General features: G+C 36.6%; 1 protein-coding gene across 1 annotated transcript; it reads right to left on the bottom strand.

The window, feature by feature from the left end:
* Positions 1 to 709: 709 nt before the first annotated feature.
* On the bottom strand, positions 710 to 4,405 carry LOC132178556 (uncharacterized). Its single transcript, XM_059590999.1, has 6 exons — positions 4,012 to 4,405; positions 2,629 to 2,841; positions 2,434 to 2,529; positions 2,045 to 2,190; positions 1,372 to 1,591; positions 710 to 1,041 (listed from the first exon to the last, which is right to left on the bottom strand). The coding sequence occupies exons 1-6, from the start codon at positions 4,144 to 4,146 to the stop codon at positions 853 to 855; spliced, it is 999 nt and encodes a 332-aa protein (XP_059446982.1). The 5' UTR covers positions 4,147 to 4,405; the 3' UTR covers positions 710 to 852.
* Positions 4,406 to 19,742: the final 15,337 nt, after the last annotated feature.

Raw genomic sequence — 19,742 nt, 5'->3', positions numbered from 1 at the left:
ATTATTACAATATATAACTTCAATTATAATAATGTATCTTGGATCTTGGGTTTATTTCTTTATTTTTTATTTTTTTTTATAGTAGATCTTGGATCTTATTGGATCTTCTAAACAGAGCACCACATGGTTTAGATTGTAATAATAATTTAAGTTAGATACGTCGGCAAACGATACAGAATAATATATAGCGAAGCTGACAATTTATTGTGTGGGAGTTATGGAAACCACATGGGTAATAAAGGCTTGAGTGTTTTTTTTTTTTCGTTTGGAAGAACTCAAAAAGTGAAGAATATGTTACGAGGCCATAAGAAAAAATTGTCCTCCAAAAAAGTTTATTCTTTTACAAAAATTGTAGGGACACTTCTTAAAAAAATCAAAAGACGATTTTTGGTTCAAAACTTTTTTATAGAGAAATGCTAAGCGTGTTAAATTTTTTATTAAGAGATGGACACTAATTAGACGATGTAGAACTTATTCAATGATACCCGTACCATTGATAAAAAAATTAGTACTCCTAGCATTTCATTTTTTATAACATAGAGAGTAAAAGAATCTGATGAAAATATACTCAATTCCCAATTGTAACTTGTTACCTTTTTAATCGATGACATTTTCTAAGCGTGTTGATGTTTAGAAACAATATAAATTCCGTAATTTGAGAATCTATAATTTTTTTAAAAAAAACTTTAGGAGATGTTAATCCCAACTAGACAACAACCACGCAAACATAACTCAAGCAAACACAAGAGACACTGTTGAGTCTTTTATTATCCACAGTACCCAAATTTCCATTATCAACAACATTTTGGAGGCTATTTATTTGGTTCAAGGACTTGCTCAACCTTGGCTTAATTATACGCCACTAAATTTGCTGTGGATCAGATGTTGAGCCCCTTCAACCAGTCCTCGGACCACTTCACCGGCGGGTAAAATTTCCTCAATAAGCCCTACACCTTCGCCAGCATACAGCGCCATGCTTTCAATGTCACCTGTGGTCGTCAAATTTGGAACAGTACCCGCAAACTGCCTAATTTCTTTTTCCTGAATAAAAAAAAAAAAAAAACACCCTATATAAGCACAACTGATAAACTGGTATATGTTACGATTCTAAGTGTTTTACATCATTTATGTACAATCTTAATATATCAATTCGTCAAGTAAAGGTTCAAACGCGTCATGGCTTTGCCGTTGAGTCACAAAGACGATGACCAATAGGTTAGAAAAAATGTCTTGGTACAGTGTAAATATGAACATAGTATTAAGTCATCGAATAGTGAGAGATGAGTGGAACCGACAAAAGTGAAATGGTCTGTATTGAATCAATCCATGAAAAGGAGCCAAAAAAAAAAAAAAAAATTGTTAGATTCTCACCACGCCATGTATTGTTGAAAGACCTATAACAGGCTGGTTGGCTTCATTCTCATGAAGAGGAAGGGATTTCCATTGATTGAAGAAAGGTGTTTGCAGGACACGGTGAGGTGCCCCGGGCCACCTTGCCCGACCAAAAACGTTGGTATATTCAGTTTGGTCGGCTTCAATCAACTTCCTCTTGTATGTAGGGTGAGCATAGCTTTCACTAGTTGCAACAAACCTGCAAAACAATGCTAATTCAATCATCATAATCCTGCTAACTTTGAAGCAAACTCACAGAAGAACAGTCCAAGTATTGGACACCATGTGCCACTTTCTTTGTACAAACATTGAAGGTGACATTCCATCACGCCCACGCTGCAAATTAACATCATCATTCCCAGAAGATAAATGTTATATGCACTTTCAAGTGTGTACTTTATAACATGCTCATAAAACTTATCCTTGAATTTTGGATGGATTGTCATTAAATTTTAAATTTAATGCTGATTTTCATTGTTACGTCAGAAAGCTGCGCATTTAAGATTGTGCAATTGAAAGTATATATAGCATTTCTCTTTTCAAAATAAGTTTTTGAAATAAACGATGATTTAACAATTCCCTCACAGCGCGCGGCGCGATAGCTCAAATGTGTTGTTTAAATTTGGCTATTGTAAATTGAAATATTCCAAACCTTGTGCCGAGGCAGACGCCTTGAGCACCGAGGGCGAGCGCAGCAACATAACCACGTGCGTCCACAATACCCCCGGCAGCGATAACGGGAATGTCTTGATCCCCAACAAGATTAACCAACCTTGGCAATAATGCTATCAAACCCTCCTAAAAATAATTGAACAACACAAGGGGTCAACTTTTACTTAATCATTCAATTTAGCCAGCATTATAATTTCATCAATGAATCACATCTTTGATCAACTATTTGGATTTAAGGAATTGTATATAATTAATATAATACCCTATAAATTGTACAAGATTTTCTTCCCAAACAACAAGCTCATGATAAATGTATAATTGCACAAGAATGTAACTATACTTCCAATAGCAGCAACAAGCATAATATACCTGACCAATTACATGCCCTCCTGCTTCAAGTCCTTGGACAATAATTGCATCTACACCCGCATCAACTGCCCTTTTTGCTTCTTCGAAACTTCCAACCTATAATAGAAATAGTTGTGAGATAAAAATATAGTTTATAGCATTACTCGTTTGTTTTATTATTTTCTCCCGAGACAAAAATAGGTAGAAAACACTTACTTGGGGTACAACCTTGACCCCAGCACGACGAGCCTCAAGTAGAAGCTCCTGGGAACATTCACCCCATGATATTTGCAAGACAGCTACCTTCTCATCCAGAATAGCCTTTATGTTTTCCTTATGTGGAAATGTAAGAACAACACCAACACCAAATGGTTTGTCTGTTAAGGTTCGTGTTTTCCTTATCAACTCCCGTAAGTAGTCCGGTGACTCCTGTTAAAGAAAAATTAATTTGGAAAGATGAACAATGTACACTCAAAATTTCAAGTTAGAAAAGTACTAGTGTATTTTATAAATCTAATAGTACTAAAAAGGGAAAGTTTAAGTTGTTTCTTGGTCCGATGCATGATGTTGTATTTATTTCTTTTTTGTTTAGACTGTCATAATTATCATTGAGTTTTTATTTTATTTTATTATTATTATATTTTTGTTTTTTTTATGAACTCTTAAGAAAATGTTTGCTTTCATCCTCTAGTCTTCCTTCTATTCTCCCCATTTTCAACCACTGGATATATGGGCTCATGTGTGGGACTCACATAAACCCCACAAATCTAATGGTGATTTTGAAAATTGAGAAGATAGGAGAAGAACCAAGGGAGAATGTATAGCAGGTCTCTAAATTCTACCATTTAACAAAACCAAGCTTGTGATAATACTTGAGTAGTGGAGCATCTGGTCATCATCAACACTATGGTGTTTAGTCCTCATCCAATGTTCACTGAGCTTTAAGAAGACTACCTTAATTACTATGGTGTTTATATCATGTGGGCCTAATATTGAAGAACTTTTCCCCCTCTCAACCTTATCTCTAATTATAGATCAGTAGATGGTGAGATAAGGATCACAACAAGTGGGTTAGTATTATAATATAAATTAAATGAATAAATTCATCCATTCCTATTAGCTTAAATTTTCAAAGTAAGCAATAATTTAACATGGTATCAAAGAGATGTCGTGAGTTTAAATCCTGTTTTTGCCGTTCACCAATTCCAATTAAATATTTCACGTATTAAGCCTCAAAATTTTGGAATAAGTACTAAATTAACGGGTAGAACTTAGAAGTCTATCTCCTCCAACAACTTCCTTCCATCCTCTCGTTCTTCAACTGTTCAAAAATACACCCACAAACTCAACAAAGTACATCAATCCGAACTTATTCTAAATTTGTGCTCTCATCTTATTCATGTATATGCCCACAAATTTGTGAGAGTGATTCTTATTAGGAAAATTCATACAAAACATTTTCTGGATACTAAGTTCTACTGTCTTAATTAATTTTGACGATTTTTGGAAACAATTTGCAGCTAAAACTCTCTATAAATAGTAGAATATAAACAAGAAACAAATGGTGGGAAAATAACTGATAAGGAAAAAGATAAATACCCAATCAGGGGCTCGGAGGAGACCAATTCCACCGGCGTTAGCAACGGCGGCAACAAGCTCCGGGCCGGAAATATCGGGCCCCAGTGGTGCTTGCACTATGCCGTACTCAAAACCCAAGATCCCTCTCCAACCCATCTCTCTCCGTCGGAGGCAAGCCCGCAGGGTTTTTGTATTGTAAAGGGATTAGCTCTTTGTTTACCACCACAGTGGCTTTGGGCAAAGCTGATGAGCATTTATATATTCTCCGGTGGCAGCACGCACTGAGTCAAAAAGCCGGGGGGACGTGGCCGAACTCGGTTCGGTTTGTTTGGTTGTTAAAAAAAATATATATTTAAAAATCAAAGCAATATTTGAATTCCCTTTGTTTTTTCAGCAATTTAGTATAATATAATAGAAAGAAAAGTACATTTTGGTGACTTCCGCCCACTTCCGTTCTCAACAATGGTGGGAGTACGGGAAGGAATGTTGTTTGTGGCACTATGTTACATTTTGACATTATGTAAGGGAATACTACATTATTTTTCACTCTTACATGAGTCTAGTGGTATGAAAGTGAGTATATCAAATATCTTTTTGCTTTTGCTTCTCAAATATTTTATTTTAGTTTATTATTTTAAGATGGTATCAGAGTCATTTTTTTATGGCCTTTAGCAACTCCTACGCTGCCTTGTAAGAGTATCGAATCAAAGTGAAGGTTGGTGTTTTCTCAACTCTCCCATCACTCCAAACATCTCCCTGATATTTTTCTTGTTTGTGCTAGCCAATCAAAATTTCTTGATAAAGGGTCACACACCTCCTCCGATAGTTGGCAATCCTTCCCAAGCCTTCATGATGTAAGCCATAGTACATGGGAGTTGAGAGGGTTGTAATAGTATCTTAATAGTATTTTTGGGACTTTTGCTGACATGGCACAGGTCACCTAGCGATTTTGAGAGTTAGTTAGTTTTTGCCTACGACTGGTGCTATGCGCCTTTTTGTTTTTCACCCGTGAGGGCGCATGTTTTTTTCGACAACTGTGATTTCGGTAACGGTGATTCCAGAGTTTCTTGATCTGTGCAATTCATCCTTGATGGAATGTTCAATTGGTGAGTTATGGCCAAACGAGCAAATAGGGGTCGTGGAGGGAAGAAGATTTCAAAATTGCTTGTGAAGGAGGCTTCGGCTGATTTGGAGGATGCCTCGCGATCTTTGGATTGTGAGGTAGATTTGAGTGAGGAAGAGGAGAATTGTGAGAATTTGACTTTGTTTTGTGAGGATGTGGATGTTTCGAAGCTAGATGCACAAAGATTGTGTGTTGGAAGCAACTTTGTTTCAGGTGAGGAGGCTATGGAGGTTGTTTCTACCCTTCCTGAGGTGGAGGTTGTGAGTAATCCTGGTGCTTCTATTGCTGAGTCTCCTATTAAGGTTGCTCAAAAGAGTGTAGCTCAGGATTGGAGGTAATTGTTTCGAAATGAGAAATCTATAGTCGCATTGTAGTATTTTGCTCCTTCTCGAGAGGATGGAAGAGTTGTAGTGAAGCCTCCAAAGGAACCAATTGAGGAAGGTATTTCGAAATGGTCTCATTCTCTGGTAGGTTAGTTTCTTCATAGACCTCTTCCTTATTATATTGTTAAATGTACTTTGGAGAGTATTTGGGCTCAATATAGGAAAGTTGAGGTATTCTTGTTGGAGAATGGTTTATACTTGTTTAGATTTGCTGATGAGAAGACGCGAGATGAAGTTATGGAGGCAAAAGTCTGGCCTATGCCAAAAACTTGTTGTGCAAATTTTAATATACTCGCAAGTGCACGAATCATTTGCAATATAATGTTTTACAAGTGCGAGGTCAAACCCACAGGGAATTGTGTTTTTGAAGAACAAATTATAACTAAACTAATTAAATCCTAACCTAGTTCCAAAAAAAGTTTGAATTTTGAGTTTTAAAAATTAAAGGATAAACATAAACTAAATAAAATAAAACAAACGATAAAGACTAAGGTTTGGGAATCAACACTCACCGAATCATAAAAACATACCCCATATTCATCAATATTAATCTGAAGTTCTCACAGATAAAATCATATGTATGCTTTACTATGGTTTTAAAAGTTAATCAAAATCATCCCATGTATCTATTCATTGCACAAATCACCAAAGGAATCCAATATCAATTAAATCATCAGATGTATCCATAAATCACAAAAGATATCAAATTTTAATTGAAACACCTAATGTATCAGTAGAACAAATCACAAGGGATATCCAATTTTTAAACAAATAAAATCAAGGGTTAAATTCACTTTACCCCCTTGAAGTTTTAAGGATTTTTCAATTCGAACCCCAATGTTTAAAAATCGGCAATGTACCCCTCTAATGTTTTAAAAAATTTCAATTCAGAGCCTCCGTTACTAATTTCCGTCTAATTGGACAGAAATCATCCCACGTGCTTCTCACATGGGATTTTGATGCCCTTTATTCTAATTTTGCCCTCATTAAAACTTACGAAATTACGTAATTACCCTCAATTTCATAAGTTTTAATGAGGGTAATTACATAATTTCATTGGTTTTAATGAGGGCAAAATTGGAGTAGCGAACATCAAAATCTCACGTGAGACGCACGTGGGATGATTTTCATCCAATTAGACGAAAATTAGTAACGGAGGGTCTAAATTGAAAATTTTTAAAACATTAGAGGGGTACATTGCCAATTTTTAAACATTGGGGTTCGAATTGAAAAACTCTTAAAACTTCAAGGGGTAAAGTGAATTTTCCCCTAAAATCAAGCAATCAATTGTATTGAATTATCTCAAATCATCAAGTGTATCCTTGAATTACAAAAGATATCCAAGAATCATTCAATCCAATTGAAAAGAAGTAAAATAATTGAAATATAAAACCCAATAAATTGGATAAATGAAGACTTACATAAAAGTTATGTTGTTCTTCATCGGTGAGGCTTCATCCTCAACCTTAGTTGGGAATTTAGCTCTACATAAAAATAAAACATAAACTAAACTAAAGAGAAAAATTCTGAAATTTTGTTCTCTGAGATTGTCTATCTTTCTTGAATGCAAAGAGATCTATTGATAGGCTTAGGAAAGTCCTAGAAGCCCTACTAAACCTAGATAATTCGGAGGTCTTTCTCCCAGTCCAAATAGAAGTTTGAAATCGAAATAAGATTTGTCCAAATTTATGTTCTTTTATTGTGGAATGATTGTGGCATAGTAAATGTCCGAATTAGGAAAATCCTATTTCATAATGAATTGTATTGTTTTAAGTTAACTTTCCAATGCCACTAATTTCATCCCAATCCGATACTTGAGCAGAAAGTTATGGTCAAAATACTTAGATGCGTGCATAATTTGAAATTTAATCCAATCCGATTTTTACTCCAATTAGATAAATTCCGATTTAATCATTTTATTGATTTGGTTAAACTTAATCACATCATCTAGGTCTTCTTAAAGTGTGATTTCTTCCAAACTTTGTAATTTTTCCTTTAAAAGAGCAGTTTTCCTTTAGCAACCTATAAAACACTTAAAACAAAAAACTAACACAAAACATTACCTAACGACCCAAGTAAAGGATTAACTAATGTAAATTAAGGGGTCCAAATATGAAATATTTGGCACTCATCAGCTAACAAACCTCTGATTTTGCATAAATGGACTCTTGGTATGCAGCTTCTTAAGCTTTTTCTATCTTCTGTTCCTATTTGGATTAAGTTGCATAACCTGCCAATTGAGTTTTTGAATGCTACATGTTTGAGTTATGTGGCTAGTGGTGTTGGTAAGCCTCTTTGTGCTTATTCGATTACTGAGGAGCACCTTAGGCTTGGTTTTGCTAGGGTTCTGGTTGAAGTGGATGTGGATTCTGTTTTTCCTAAGGAGATAGAAATTGTTGGTGTTGATGGGGGTAGGGTTTTAGTAGGCATTGAGTATCCATAGCTACCTGTTAAATGCAAGAAGTGTAAGTCATTTGGTCATCTCTCTCATGCTTTTTCCAAGGTTGAAAATAGGTTTCGCTTCCCAAAAATCTAAGCTAGTTCAGAATTTGCATGCTGGTCCTGTTGTGGAGAAGGCTGCTGAGTTGAAGATTGTAGCACCTAATGTTGTGGTTGAGACTAACTGGAATGTGGTTAGAGCAGCTAAAAAGAACTCATGTTTCTAAGGCTACTGTCAAGGATAGCCAGAGGCATTGGACTAATTCTTTCCATCTACTAGCTAGAGCTGATGGTAGATATGAGTCAGGTAAGGTAAGCGGCACATGTACTTTTTCTTCTCTTCAAAAAGTTATTGAGACTGCATTGGATGAGGAGATTGCAAAAAGTAAAAGGGAAAGGTAAAATGGGGGAAGAGGAGGAGGACTTGATGAGAGGTTTTTCACCCACCATATGAACTTTTTGATTTGGAATGTGAGGGGTTTGAATCACCCTTCAAAGTAGAAGGAGGTCATGAGTATGATCCAAATAAGACTAGCCTTATTTGTTTGATTGAAACTAGAGTGAAGGAAAACAAAGCCGATAAGGTTAGGGCTTGTATTGTTCTAGATTGGCACTATGTTTTTAACTATGATCAGCATTTTTTGGGAAGGATTTGGATTTTTTGGAAGAATTCCAACTATGAAGTGTCTGTTCTAGATAAGAGTGAGCAAAGTATTAATTGTTTCACTAAGTCTCTTAATAGTAATTTATGTTAGTTTCATTCTCTTGTCTATGGGGCTAACAAGGGGGTGGATAGAAAGCTACTTTGGACAAATTTGTGTTCTATGAAGGGGAAAGTAGGAACTAATCTTTGGATGATTTGTGGGGATTTTAATGTGGTAATGTCCTTGGCTGAGAAATGGGGATCTGACAAGCTTAACTCCTATGGAACTGAGTTTGGTCAGTGTTTGAATGATCTTGAGGTTCTGAATCTTAATTTTAGTGATTGTTTTTACACTTGGACTAACAAAATTTAGGTGCCTCGGTTTGTGGCTAGAAAGCTAGATAGGGTTTTGGCAAATGAGTACTAGATGAGTGTTTTGAGAGTACTGTTGTGGAATTCCATTCTGGGGATATTTCTAATCACTCCCCTGCTATCATCTTAGTAGGCATTCTACAGAGTTTTGGTCCTATACCCTTTAAGTTCTATAACTATTGGTTGGAACATAAAGGGTTTTTGGATTGGGTCTAGGAAGGATGGAACACTCAGGTTAAGGGGGGTCCCAATGTATCAATTGTATGTGAAACTTAGAGATGTGAAAGCTGTGTTAATGGAGAAGAATTTGGCATGTTTTGGGAATTTGAAGCAAAGAGTTATTTAGGCTCGTGAAAACCTGAATTTAGCTCAAAATGATGTTTTTGCTACTTTTGGCAGTGCTAATAGACTTCTTAAGGAGAGAGAATGTCTTCCTGCTTATGTTTCTATTACAAAGGCTGAGGAATCTTTCTTGAAGCAAAAGGCTAGGACTCAATGGTTGCAATTAGGTGATCGGAATAATAGTTTTTTCCTTAGATCTCTAAAAGTTCAAAATGCAAAGAAAACTATCACCTATCTGTGGGATGAGCATGGTAATCATGTGGACGATGTTGATCAGATTAAGGAGGTCACTGAGCATTTCTATAAGAATTTGTTAAGTACAAATCAGCTGAAGTTCACTAATGCAAAAGCAGCTCGAATTAGGTAGCTCATTCATGTTGCTATCTCTTCTGAACATGCTGCTATTTTGGAGAAGGAGGTTTCTGTAGATGAAATCAGAGATACTTTGTTTCATATGAAAGCAAACAAGGCCCTTAGTCCTGATGGATTCTCTGCAAATTTTTGAAAGTCTACTTAGGCTATTGTTGGTTTCTAGTTTATTGCTGAAGGAAGTGAATGCTACTATTCTCACTTTGTTTCCTAAGAAGGTAAATCCTTCTGCTATAGGGGATTTTAGGCCTATTGTATGTTGTAATGTTATATACAAATGTATTACCAAGATCCTTTCAAATAGGATGTTGCCATGAACCAGTCTGCTTTCATACCTTCTAGGAGTATTTCTGAAAATGCCTTCCTCGCTCAGGAACTTGTGAGGAATTATCATAAGGACAAAGGAAACCCTTGATGCACTTTGAAGATTGATCTTATGAAGGCTTATGACTTTGTGAATTGGGAGTTCATGATTCATTGTTTACATTTTTTTGGCTTCCCTAATAGATTTCTGAGTTGGATCAAGGAGTGTGTAACCTTTCCTAAATTTTCTTTTTGCATCAATGACACTTTGGTTGGCTATTTTGAAGGAAAGAAGGGGCTAAGGCAGGGTGATCCTATTTCTCCTTTATCTTTTTGTCCTAGCCATGGAGGTCTCTTCTAGGATTATGGCTGATCATACAGGTGGTAATTCTAGTTTCAGGTTCCATCCCAAATGTGTGAGCATAAGGCTTACTCGTTTATGTTTTGCAAATTATCTCCTATTTTTTCTGAAGCTAGCTTGAGCTCTATAAATGTTTTCAAGGCTGCTCTTCTTGAGTTTGAGGATATGTTTGGTTTGAAAGCAAATCCTTCTAAAAGTTTTTTCTATTGTTCTAGAATTTCAGCTAGAGTGAAGCATGTTCTATTGGATGAGTTAATGATAAAGGAAGGTCATCTCCTTGTGAGATATCTTGGGGCTCCTCTCATTTCATCTAGACTTTCTTCAACTGATTGTGGGGCTTTGCTGGATAGAATTACTGGTCGTATAGACTCTTGGCTCAACAAGAATCTTTCTTATGCAAGCAGGCTCTAGTTGCTATCCTCTGTTTTGCACAATTTACAAGTGTATTGGATAGGAATTGTCATTCTTCCTAAGAAGATTATTAAAGCTATTGAACAAAAAATTCAATAGGTTTCTGTGGAATGGGAAAGATGAAGGGGCGGCAAAGACTAAGGTTTCTTGGTCTGATCTTTGTTTTCCTAAGAAGGAGGGAGGTTTGGGGTTGAAGAGGCTAGAAGTTTGGAATCAAACTTCTATACTTAGACATGTTTGGAGCATTTTTGCTAGGTCTAGATCCTTGAGGTTTAAGGCTGGGAATGGAGAAACCATCCATCTGCGGTTGGACTTGTGGCATTCTTCAGGGATTTTGATTTAGCAATATGGTTTTAAGGTTGTCTATGATGCTCAAAGTAATATTGAAGCCAAATGTTAAGTGCTAAAATATTCATATTTTTAGCCCTTAACTTACATGTTTTAATCCTTTAGTTTTGGTTAATTTATACCATTTTAGTTCTTTTATGTGTTTTTCTTGATTTTGTAGGTCATTGAAAGAAAAGAAGCAATTTTGGAAGTCTAGAGCATAAAAGAGCTATTTTGGGAAATTTGGAGGCTCTGGTAATGCGATCGATCGCAGGGGATCTGCGATCGAGTGCACTACAGGCGAGGACTACAATGCGCAAGGTACCAGTGATTAAGTGCCAGCACAAAGAGGATCGATCGCAGACCTGCGATTGATCGCACACGGGCTGCGATCGAGCGCACCCGTGCGTGATGGCCAAGTCAGCCGCCTGCCTTAATAAGGAAAGAGCAATTTTTAAGGTTTTGTAACTTAGTGCGAACTAGGGCTCAAACCTTATGATTTTTAGGGTTTCTAGAGTATTCCTAAGGCCTATAAGTAGACCCTTAAGCCTCTAGAATAAGACACACTTTCCAAGGAGAAGAATTGGAGCTCTTCAAGTTCAAGTTTCAGGTTTATTCTTTTCCTTTCTTTTATTTTATTTTATGAAGATGTTTAACATCAAACTTATGTGTAACTAATTTATTTAGTAGGGCTAGATTGAAGCCCTAGTTATGTTTATTTAATATTTCAATATTGACGTCCTTGTAATGATCATGTTGTGGTATTTAACTTGATTAATTCCAGCTTTCATGAATTCCTCATATGTGTGTGCCTAATCAACATATGCATCTAGTATGGACTAGTTAGTTAAACCAATTTAAATGACAAAGTCCTAGGTTTAATAAAAGTAACAAAAAAAATTCACATCGGGTTCTTGGGTTAATCAACATGGGGAACCGGGAGTATACACCCATGCCCTAGGCCTCATGTGTTTGTCGATTTCCAAAGAAATTATGCTTTCTCAAAGAACAACTTAGTATACACCCATGCTAAATTCTTTAAGAAAGAAAAGAGTTAGAATACACACTCATACCTAACTCGTTGCTTAGGGAAATCTATAGCTTAAGGAGTATGCACTCATGCCCTTAGGTTGACAAACATTAGATATATATAACATGATCAAAGCATTGGCATATTGACATATTATCTAAATATAACTAGTGGTGGATATCAAAGCCTTACCTTTTTATTATCGTCAAATCAAAAATCAATCTTTGTTTTGTTTTACTTTTGGAATTTAATTTTAAACAAAATTTAGCAATCCTCGTAGGAATCACCCCGTACTTGCACACTATACTACTATGTTGACCTCGTGCACTTGCGGGTAAAACATACAATTATTTGCGTATTAATTTAGGTAGATATTTGTAACAACAAGTTTTTAGCGCCGTTGCCGGGGATTGCGGCAAATTTTGTTTAGAATTATTTTCCTTTAGTTGTATTATTTTAATTTAGTTTTTTTTTTTTTTCCTGTTTTTCGTAGTTACTGTTCTCCTCTGGAGGTCTAGAGGTGCGCTCGAGCGCCCAACCAGGGCGATCGAGCGCACCAGTGCGATCGATCACACATCTAGAGAGCAGCACACTTACTGCACTAATTATAGATCTAATTTTTTTTTTTTCCTTTTATTTCACGCAGGGTCATTCAAGTCTGCATATTAGTAAGTTTTCTTTTTAAATTTTGTTTTTATTTTCTCTTTTAATTTTAACTTCTTTTGTTATTTTATTTCTAATTTCACACATGTGAGGAGGCATTCCGACGCCCCATGGACCATGTTCATTATGCCATGATCCTTATCACCATGTTAGAAAATGTCCTTCAATAAGACAAATTTCTAACAAAATTAATAGGCATAAGAACACTTCGTTCTCTAGACCGGGGAACGGCCGCTATTTTGATTCCTGTAACCCAACATGGAGCCAATAGTCCAATCTCTCATGGCAAGCTCAAGCTCCCGGAATTCATGCTCAACAATCTCATGGACTACAACATCACTCATATCAGCAATTCTATGATCATGCATATTCCTCTCAATCAGCTCCATAACAGCAATGTCAGGCTGAACCACCTTCTCTTGAAATATTCATCACTTATCACATATTGGTTCTAGGGTTTTAGATCAAACGTTTGGTCAATAACCAATGGTTTTAGATTTGGTCATCGAACGTTCGATGTGATCCTGGTCGAACGTTTGCTCTAGGGTTATCATCAAATGTTCAGTTGGGACTAACTTCAGTCCTTTTTTGATCCTACGTGTCCACTGTGGACACGTAGGATCAAAACTTTCCGTTTTGGCACCAGCCAAAACAGTGCGTTTTGATGGACTTGGGGGTTTTATTTTAAAACCCCCAAGTTCTCTTCCCCAAATTGAATGGAAACCAGCTAGATATTCGACAAAACTGCAAAAAAGGTGGACGACCTCACTCCCATCAACGCCATCAACGGCGACATCTTCGATCCAAAACCCAGCCACTCTCCCAGCATCCAACGCGAGATTGCCACACCTACACAGTGGTTCTCCAAGCGATGGCTAGGGTTTTAAAAATCTGTTTTTGGGTTTTGAGGAAGACAAAGGTAAAGCCTTTTCTTAAACTTTTATTTTGTGGGTTTTGTTGATTCGAAATTATGGAAGTCTTCATTGATTTTCAGTCCTCTCAAGTAAGTTGATTTTATTTTGTTCTCCTCTCTTCGATTTTGAACCTAGGGTTTGAACTAATTGGAGGTTTTTTTTTGCATCTTTTGGGAGGTTGTGTAAAATTCATGGATGATTGTTCTTAATTCGTGTGATTTCCTAGCTCATTTTTGCCTTTTCACATGCTTAGATTGAGATTTAGGCTAGAAAATTTCATGGCTTTGTGTTTATATATATATATTTGGGGTTTTTCTTGTTGCCAGTTTTAATGAACTGAATTTTTTTGCTTTTCTCCCTTATTTTGGCGATAATACAATTAATCTCATTCTCTTTATTCACAAAAAACCTTTTTTGTATCTCATGGGTTATGCTAGTTCCTATTAGTTGATTTGCTAGGGGGGGAAAAAGGAAATATGTACATTTTCTATAAACCGAAACAACAAGAAACATAAGATAGGGAAGCTTGTTTATATTTTTCTTTTCTCAGCTTGATTATTCTCTCTCATGTTAGGTATATATTGTTATGTTCAGATAAGATGAACATTAAGAATACAATTTTCAGGAAAGGATCCAATGAAGACAAATTCTACACTGGGAAGCTAAAAAAGGTTTGTAATTTTTATTTTGTGAAACCCATAAGGGAAATGTGATTACAGCTAATCATTTAGGGTTTCACTGTAGAATGAACAGTCAATGTCGCCAGCGTCTGTAATATCGTCGGCCAAAGAGGATATGGAACCTGTGCAATGTAGGTGCGGCCTTACAACCCCAATTATAACATCCACGACTATAAAAATATCCTGAGAGGCGATTCTATGGGTGTGCTATGTATGACCATAAAAAGGTATTTTAATTTGGCTCATTTGGTGGTGAGAAATGGTTGTTATTTTGTACTTGTTCCTAATTGTCAAATTTTTTTGTGTAATGACAAAAGGTTGGACAATGTCATTTTTCCAGTGGTATGACGAAGAAACCTGTGCTCATGGAAGGGAGGTCCTACCTGGGTTGTATAAACAAGTTAATTCTCTAAAGGGTGAAGTATCATCACTTAAAGCTAGACTGAGGATCCAAACATATATGTTGGTTTTTTTGTTGGTGATTTATGTATTGCTGATTTGTCTAAGGTTGATGGGGCATTGAGGCATGGAAGGGTTGTGTTTGAGGCATTGATGCGTACCTTTCAATTGTATGTTTTGTATCACCTTACCTGAATTAAGGGATTAGGCAGGCACTTATTAAAACCCCAATAACTTTTTGAATTTGTATAATTATATGTATGTTAATGTTTGCACCGATTTGAATGTGAGCACGCTACATTTGGTGGTGAATTTGTTACATAACTTGTATGGCAAACTTAATGCAAAATATTTATAATAGAGGTATGAATGAATTCATCAACATAACATAATGTGCCAAAAGCGCCACCATTGTCGTACATTGTGGCACATTACATTCATCCACTACAAGCAAAATATAAAGTCTTTAACAAACGTATGTAAATGGGGAATGTGTTAAGTGTTTAACACAATGAACTCTAAGGTAATTAACACAACATCATTATGCCTATTGCGTAGCCCTACATCCTCAACTCCTTCGTACACATGTATGCACAGGCTGTGATGACCCTGCTTCTACTTCTGCCTGTGGTTCACATTTGGATCCATAGAATGAGTTAACAAAAATAAAAATAAAAAGAATTTCCACAAACATTACTTAGTTAATATTTCACAACATATTTCACATGTATAAGAAATGTGTTTTCTAAAAATATTCGTTTTACCTGTGACTGAGTAGCCCTACGTGTACGAACAGGTTGTGATGACCCTGCTTCTGCTTCTACTTCTGCCTGTGGTTCATATTGGGATCCATAAACTGCGTTAACAAAAAACCCAAAGCATATCTCATAAACCCAAAATGATATTGAATCATGTGAAGGAAAATAGTACTAATGAAAACCCGAAGCATTATTACATTTTGTGGTTAATAGTGGTAATGAAAACCCAAAGCATTGCCTCTACTTTCCATTCCCCCCAGTTTCTGGAAAATGGGGTTGCAATTTGGGCAATTGGCCATGCATATATAAGATATATGAAAAAGTTGCACTATACGCATATGCTACTAGCAGCAAATATGCTTTGAAATGAAGCATTGTAATGCATCTCCTTTCTGCTTTGTCTATAAGCATCCTAGCAAAGGAGTAGACCCTGAACCTCTAAAATATGGCTTCTGCGCAAACTGCTATACCAACTTTAGAGTTGCCTAAAAAGCTGACCAAGGAAAAACCAGAGATACCACAAATAAAGAATTGTCAATCTATGTAATTCTATCCTATGCATTAGTTGCACAAAATTATTTCTATACTTTGACTTGCACTGTTGCACAATGTCTAACTTTCTACAATATCCACTATTAAATAGAATCCATAGAATGCTCAACATGTTGTATATGCCCTATAACATGCTTTAAAATGAATCGACAAATATGCTTTAAAATGAAGCATTTCCTTCCATTCTATCAACAACAAAAGAACAAGTACACATATTTCACAGGTATATGAAATGTGTTTTCAAAAAAGTATTTGTTTTACCTGTGACTGAGTAGCCCTACGTGTACGAATAGTTGGTTGTGATGACCCTGCATCTCCTTCTACGTGGGGTTGAGATTATGATCCGTAGAATGCATTAACCAAATAATAAGACAAAAAATAATAATTCTTGTACCAAAAAAAAAATACTAAGTTAACAAATTTTGGTATATGAACTATATGTTGTAAAAGGTCTTCGTTTTACCTATGATTGAGTAGCATTATTTTTTGCTTGCATTTCTTTAGTTTCCACCTCTTCCAGTCTGGGTTCAAAGGTAGGTGACAACCATTGTAATTATGGCCTAAACCCCCGCAATTTCCACCTTTGACAACATATCTACTATGGGTTAGCTTGTAGGTGTTAGTTGGCTCATCTGATGCTCTTCTCCAATCTTTGGTCTACTAAAAGCCCTTCTAATAATATGTGCCAGAATTTCATCGCACGCATCGTCAGTTGGCCATGTATTTGGACCTTGCATGCCATATACTCGAGCTGCATATCCTTGCATGTACTTATCCATCATGTAATATCCATTTAAATATTCCTCCGGCTTTTGCTTATGCATGTAAATTGCAGCACAAGCATGTGAGCAAAGGATCCCATTCAGTTGCCATTTCTCACATGTACATGTGTGGTGATCTAACCTAACTAAATGTTGTGCATCGTACAAGTGGTCAACCTCAAACTCTAATTCATTCTGTCACTGACTAATACAATTTTTTGCTTCATTTTCTACCTCTCCAACTTTTTCTGAATCTTTGGGCATATGGTGTATTGCGCTGACCGAATTCCATTCCTTTTTTGTTGGAAACGTGACATTATCTGCCAACGAATATCTTCAACCATAGTGAGGATGGGCTTACTCCTAGCATCTTTAATCTAAGCATTAAAGCTCTCAGCCAAGTTGTTCAATAACATATCACTTTTGTTGTGGCAACTGAAAGCGTGTCTGGACCATGATGCACTAGGTACACCACTAAGGTAAGCATGTGCACCTTTATCCATCGACATGATCTTTTGCATGTAGTACTGGAATGCATAAATATTGGATGCCCGTGCAGCCCTCCATAACTCATCTTTAAAAGCTTTCCCCGTATAGCATTTCGTCTTGAAATTTGCATGTAGGTGCCGAACACAAAAACGATGCTCAGCTTGTGGCAACACAACTTCAACTACAGTTCCCAAGCCCCTTCACACATACATATAACATTGAATAATATGTAAGAACATAAACAAATAAAAGAACACAATAAGAACATAAACAGTTTATTACACCAAATACCATATGCCTGTCAGACATAATAGTCCAACCAAGCCCACCTTCGGATCCAACATATATTTCTTCCACCAAAATGTTAATAAACCATTCCCACGACTATCTGGTCTCAGCCTCGGCCACTGCAAATGCAATGGGGAACATGTCGTCGTTGTCATCCTTGCCTATAGCACACAACAAATGCCCCCCATATTCCCCCTTTAGATGACAAGCATCTAAACAAATGATGGGCCTACAACTATACTTGAACCCCATCTTACATGCATCAAGGCAAATATACATTCATTGCAATAATGCTCTATCTCTATGAATGAAGCACTACTACCAGGATTGGTGCTGAGTAACGCTGACGTGTATCTCCTTGTGAGGCGACATTGCTTAGAATGGCTATCAAAAAGTTGATGTAATGTCTCCTTCTTTGCTCTATAGCAACGAGCAATGGGAACATCTACGTTACGATCTCTCTTCACCCTCTGTTGTAATGCATATGGGGTCCATGTGGGATCATCTTTGAAGTCCTTTTTATACGTACGAACAAGATACTCGACATCACATCTGGTGTTTTCGTAACGATTACCACAAACATGCGTCGGGTAGAAAGTTTTAATTTGTATACAAGTCTTCGTAGCATCAATGGAGGCATGAATCCTTCATCTGCAAACTGCTCCCCAACTACAAACTCCACTGGAATATTCAAGTCATGTTTCTCATTAAACTACTTATACCACTTCTTTTTATTTCCAACATCATTAGAATCACTACCTTGCAAACTTGCAAGACCATCACTTTCATCATCAGATTCATGATCCCCAATCTTGGCTCCTTTCTCACTTATGTTATAGTCAACCTTGTCCCACCAGTTGGCCATTCCATCCTTTCTCTTTATTGCCATCATCATAATAGAATAGGTCTTCATCCTTGCCATTAGTTTCATTGAAGTCATTCACCAGACCCTTGATAACTTCATCATCATCCTCAACCACTTTGGTCTTCCGTGGCCTACCACGTCTTGTGTTTTTTTACCTGTTTTGGGCATGGTGTCCACACTGACATTAATATTGTCCTCTTCTTCATCTTGCAAAACAGGTTGAGCATCCGGTGTTTTTCTTCTTATTATTCTTACTGAAAAAATAATAATAATAAATAAAAAAGGATCAACAACCACCATAATTCACAAATGAGCAACAACAACAACCATAATCATCGCCCCATCAAGATTGGTAGGGCATCACATATTTTCTAATACCTATGTGTGTGCACGCGTGTGTGTGTGCGTGCGTGCGTGTGTGCGCGCGCCCCATGTGACTACTACTACTAAAACCAAAAAAATAATAATAATAATATTGTTTTTTGCCTATATATAATGCTATTCAATGTTCAAGTGTATGCAAAGATATACTTGTCTCATTTCAAAAAAAAAAAAAAGCGTTAATAACAATACAAACAGAATAAACTAAACACCAATAAACTTAAAAGCATATAATCAAGTGTACCTCCTCTTGTGGAGGTTCTTCGCTTGCCTGCTTGCTTGCTTGTAGTTGTTTCGTCGGTGGATGTCCTTTGCATGCTCACTTGGAGATGCACTTGCGGTAGAGGTCCTTTACTTGGCTAGAGTAATTTAAAAGAATAAACTAAACATCAATAAAATTAAAAGAATAGAATCCTGTGTACCTACTTTGGTGGAGGTCCTTTGCTTGCTTGCTTGCTCGCTTGGAGATGCACAGTCAATGGAGGTCCTTTTCTTGGTTGGTGTAACCGTACGAGCAACGAGCATTTTCACATTCTCCATCTTGTCCTTCTCCATCTCCATCTCCATCTTCACGAAAAGCCCTAGTTATTTCATCCACCCCACCACCCCCTTCTCCATCTTATCCTTCAAGTGCTTGAAGAAAGCAATGCTCCTCTACCATTACAGCATTGTCTACCATATATTCAACATATAAATGAACTTCTTCTGATTTGTAACTCTCTACAATATTTAAAAAAAAATCTACGAAGTCTGCATTACTATTCAAAGGTATCACATGTTCATGATTGTCACTGACATTATACTAGCATCTAACGTCGTTCAAGTATCCTAAATTGCGAACCAGCTCCTTAACTTCTCACAAACTCAAATAGTCAACATCATACTCATTTATTTGATGG

Source organism: Corylus avellana, chromosome ca4, assembly GCF_901000735.1.
Source record: "Corylus avellana chromosome ca4, CavTom2PMs-1.0".
Lineage (NCBI taxonomy): Eukaryota > Viridiplantae > Streptophyta > Magnoliopsida > Fagales > Betulaceae > Corylus > Corylus avellana.
The sequence above is the reverse complement of the archived record's forward strand: the minus strand, read 5'-3'. Positions and strand labels throughout refer to the sequence as shown.

Excerpts from the sequence above, each read along its gene's own strand:
- LOC132178556 (XM_059590999.1), bottom strand. The coding sequence starts at position 4,146 with ATGGGTTGGAGAGGGATCTTGGGTTTTGAGTACGGCATAGTGCAAGCA. Across the intron at positions 2,842-4,011 it reads TCCTCCGAGCCCCTGATTGG|GAGTCACCGGACTACTTACG; the intron begins GTATTTATCTTT and ends TTTCTTTAACAG. Across the intron at positions 2,191-2,433 it reads GAGGGCATGTAATTGGTCAG|GAGGGTTTGATAGCATTATT; the intron begins GTATATTATGCT and ends AATTATTTTTAG.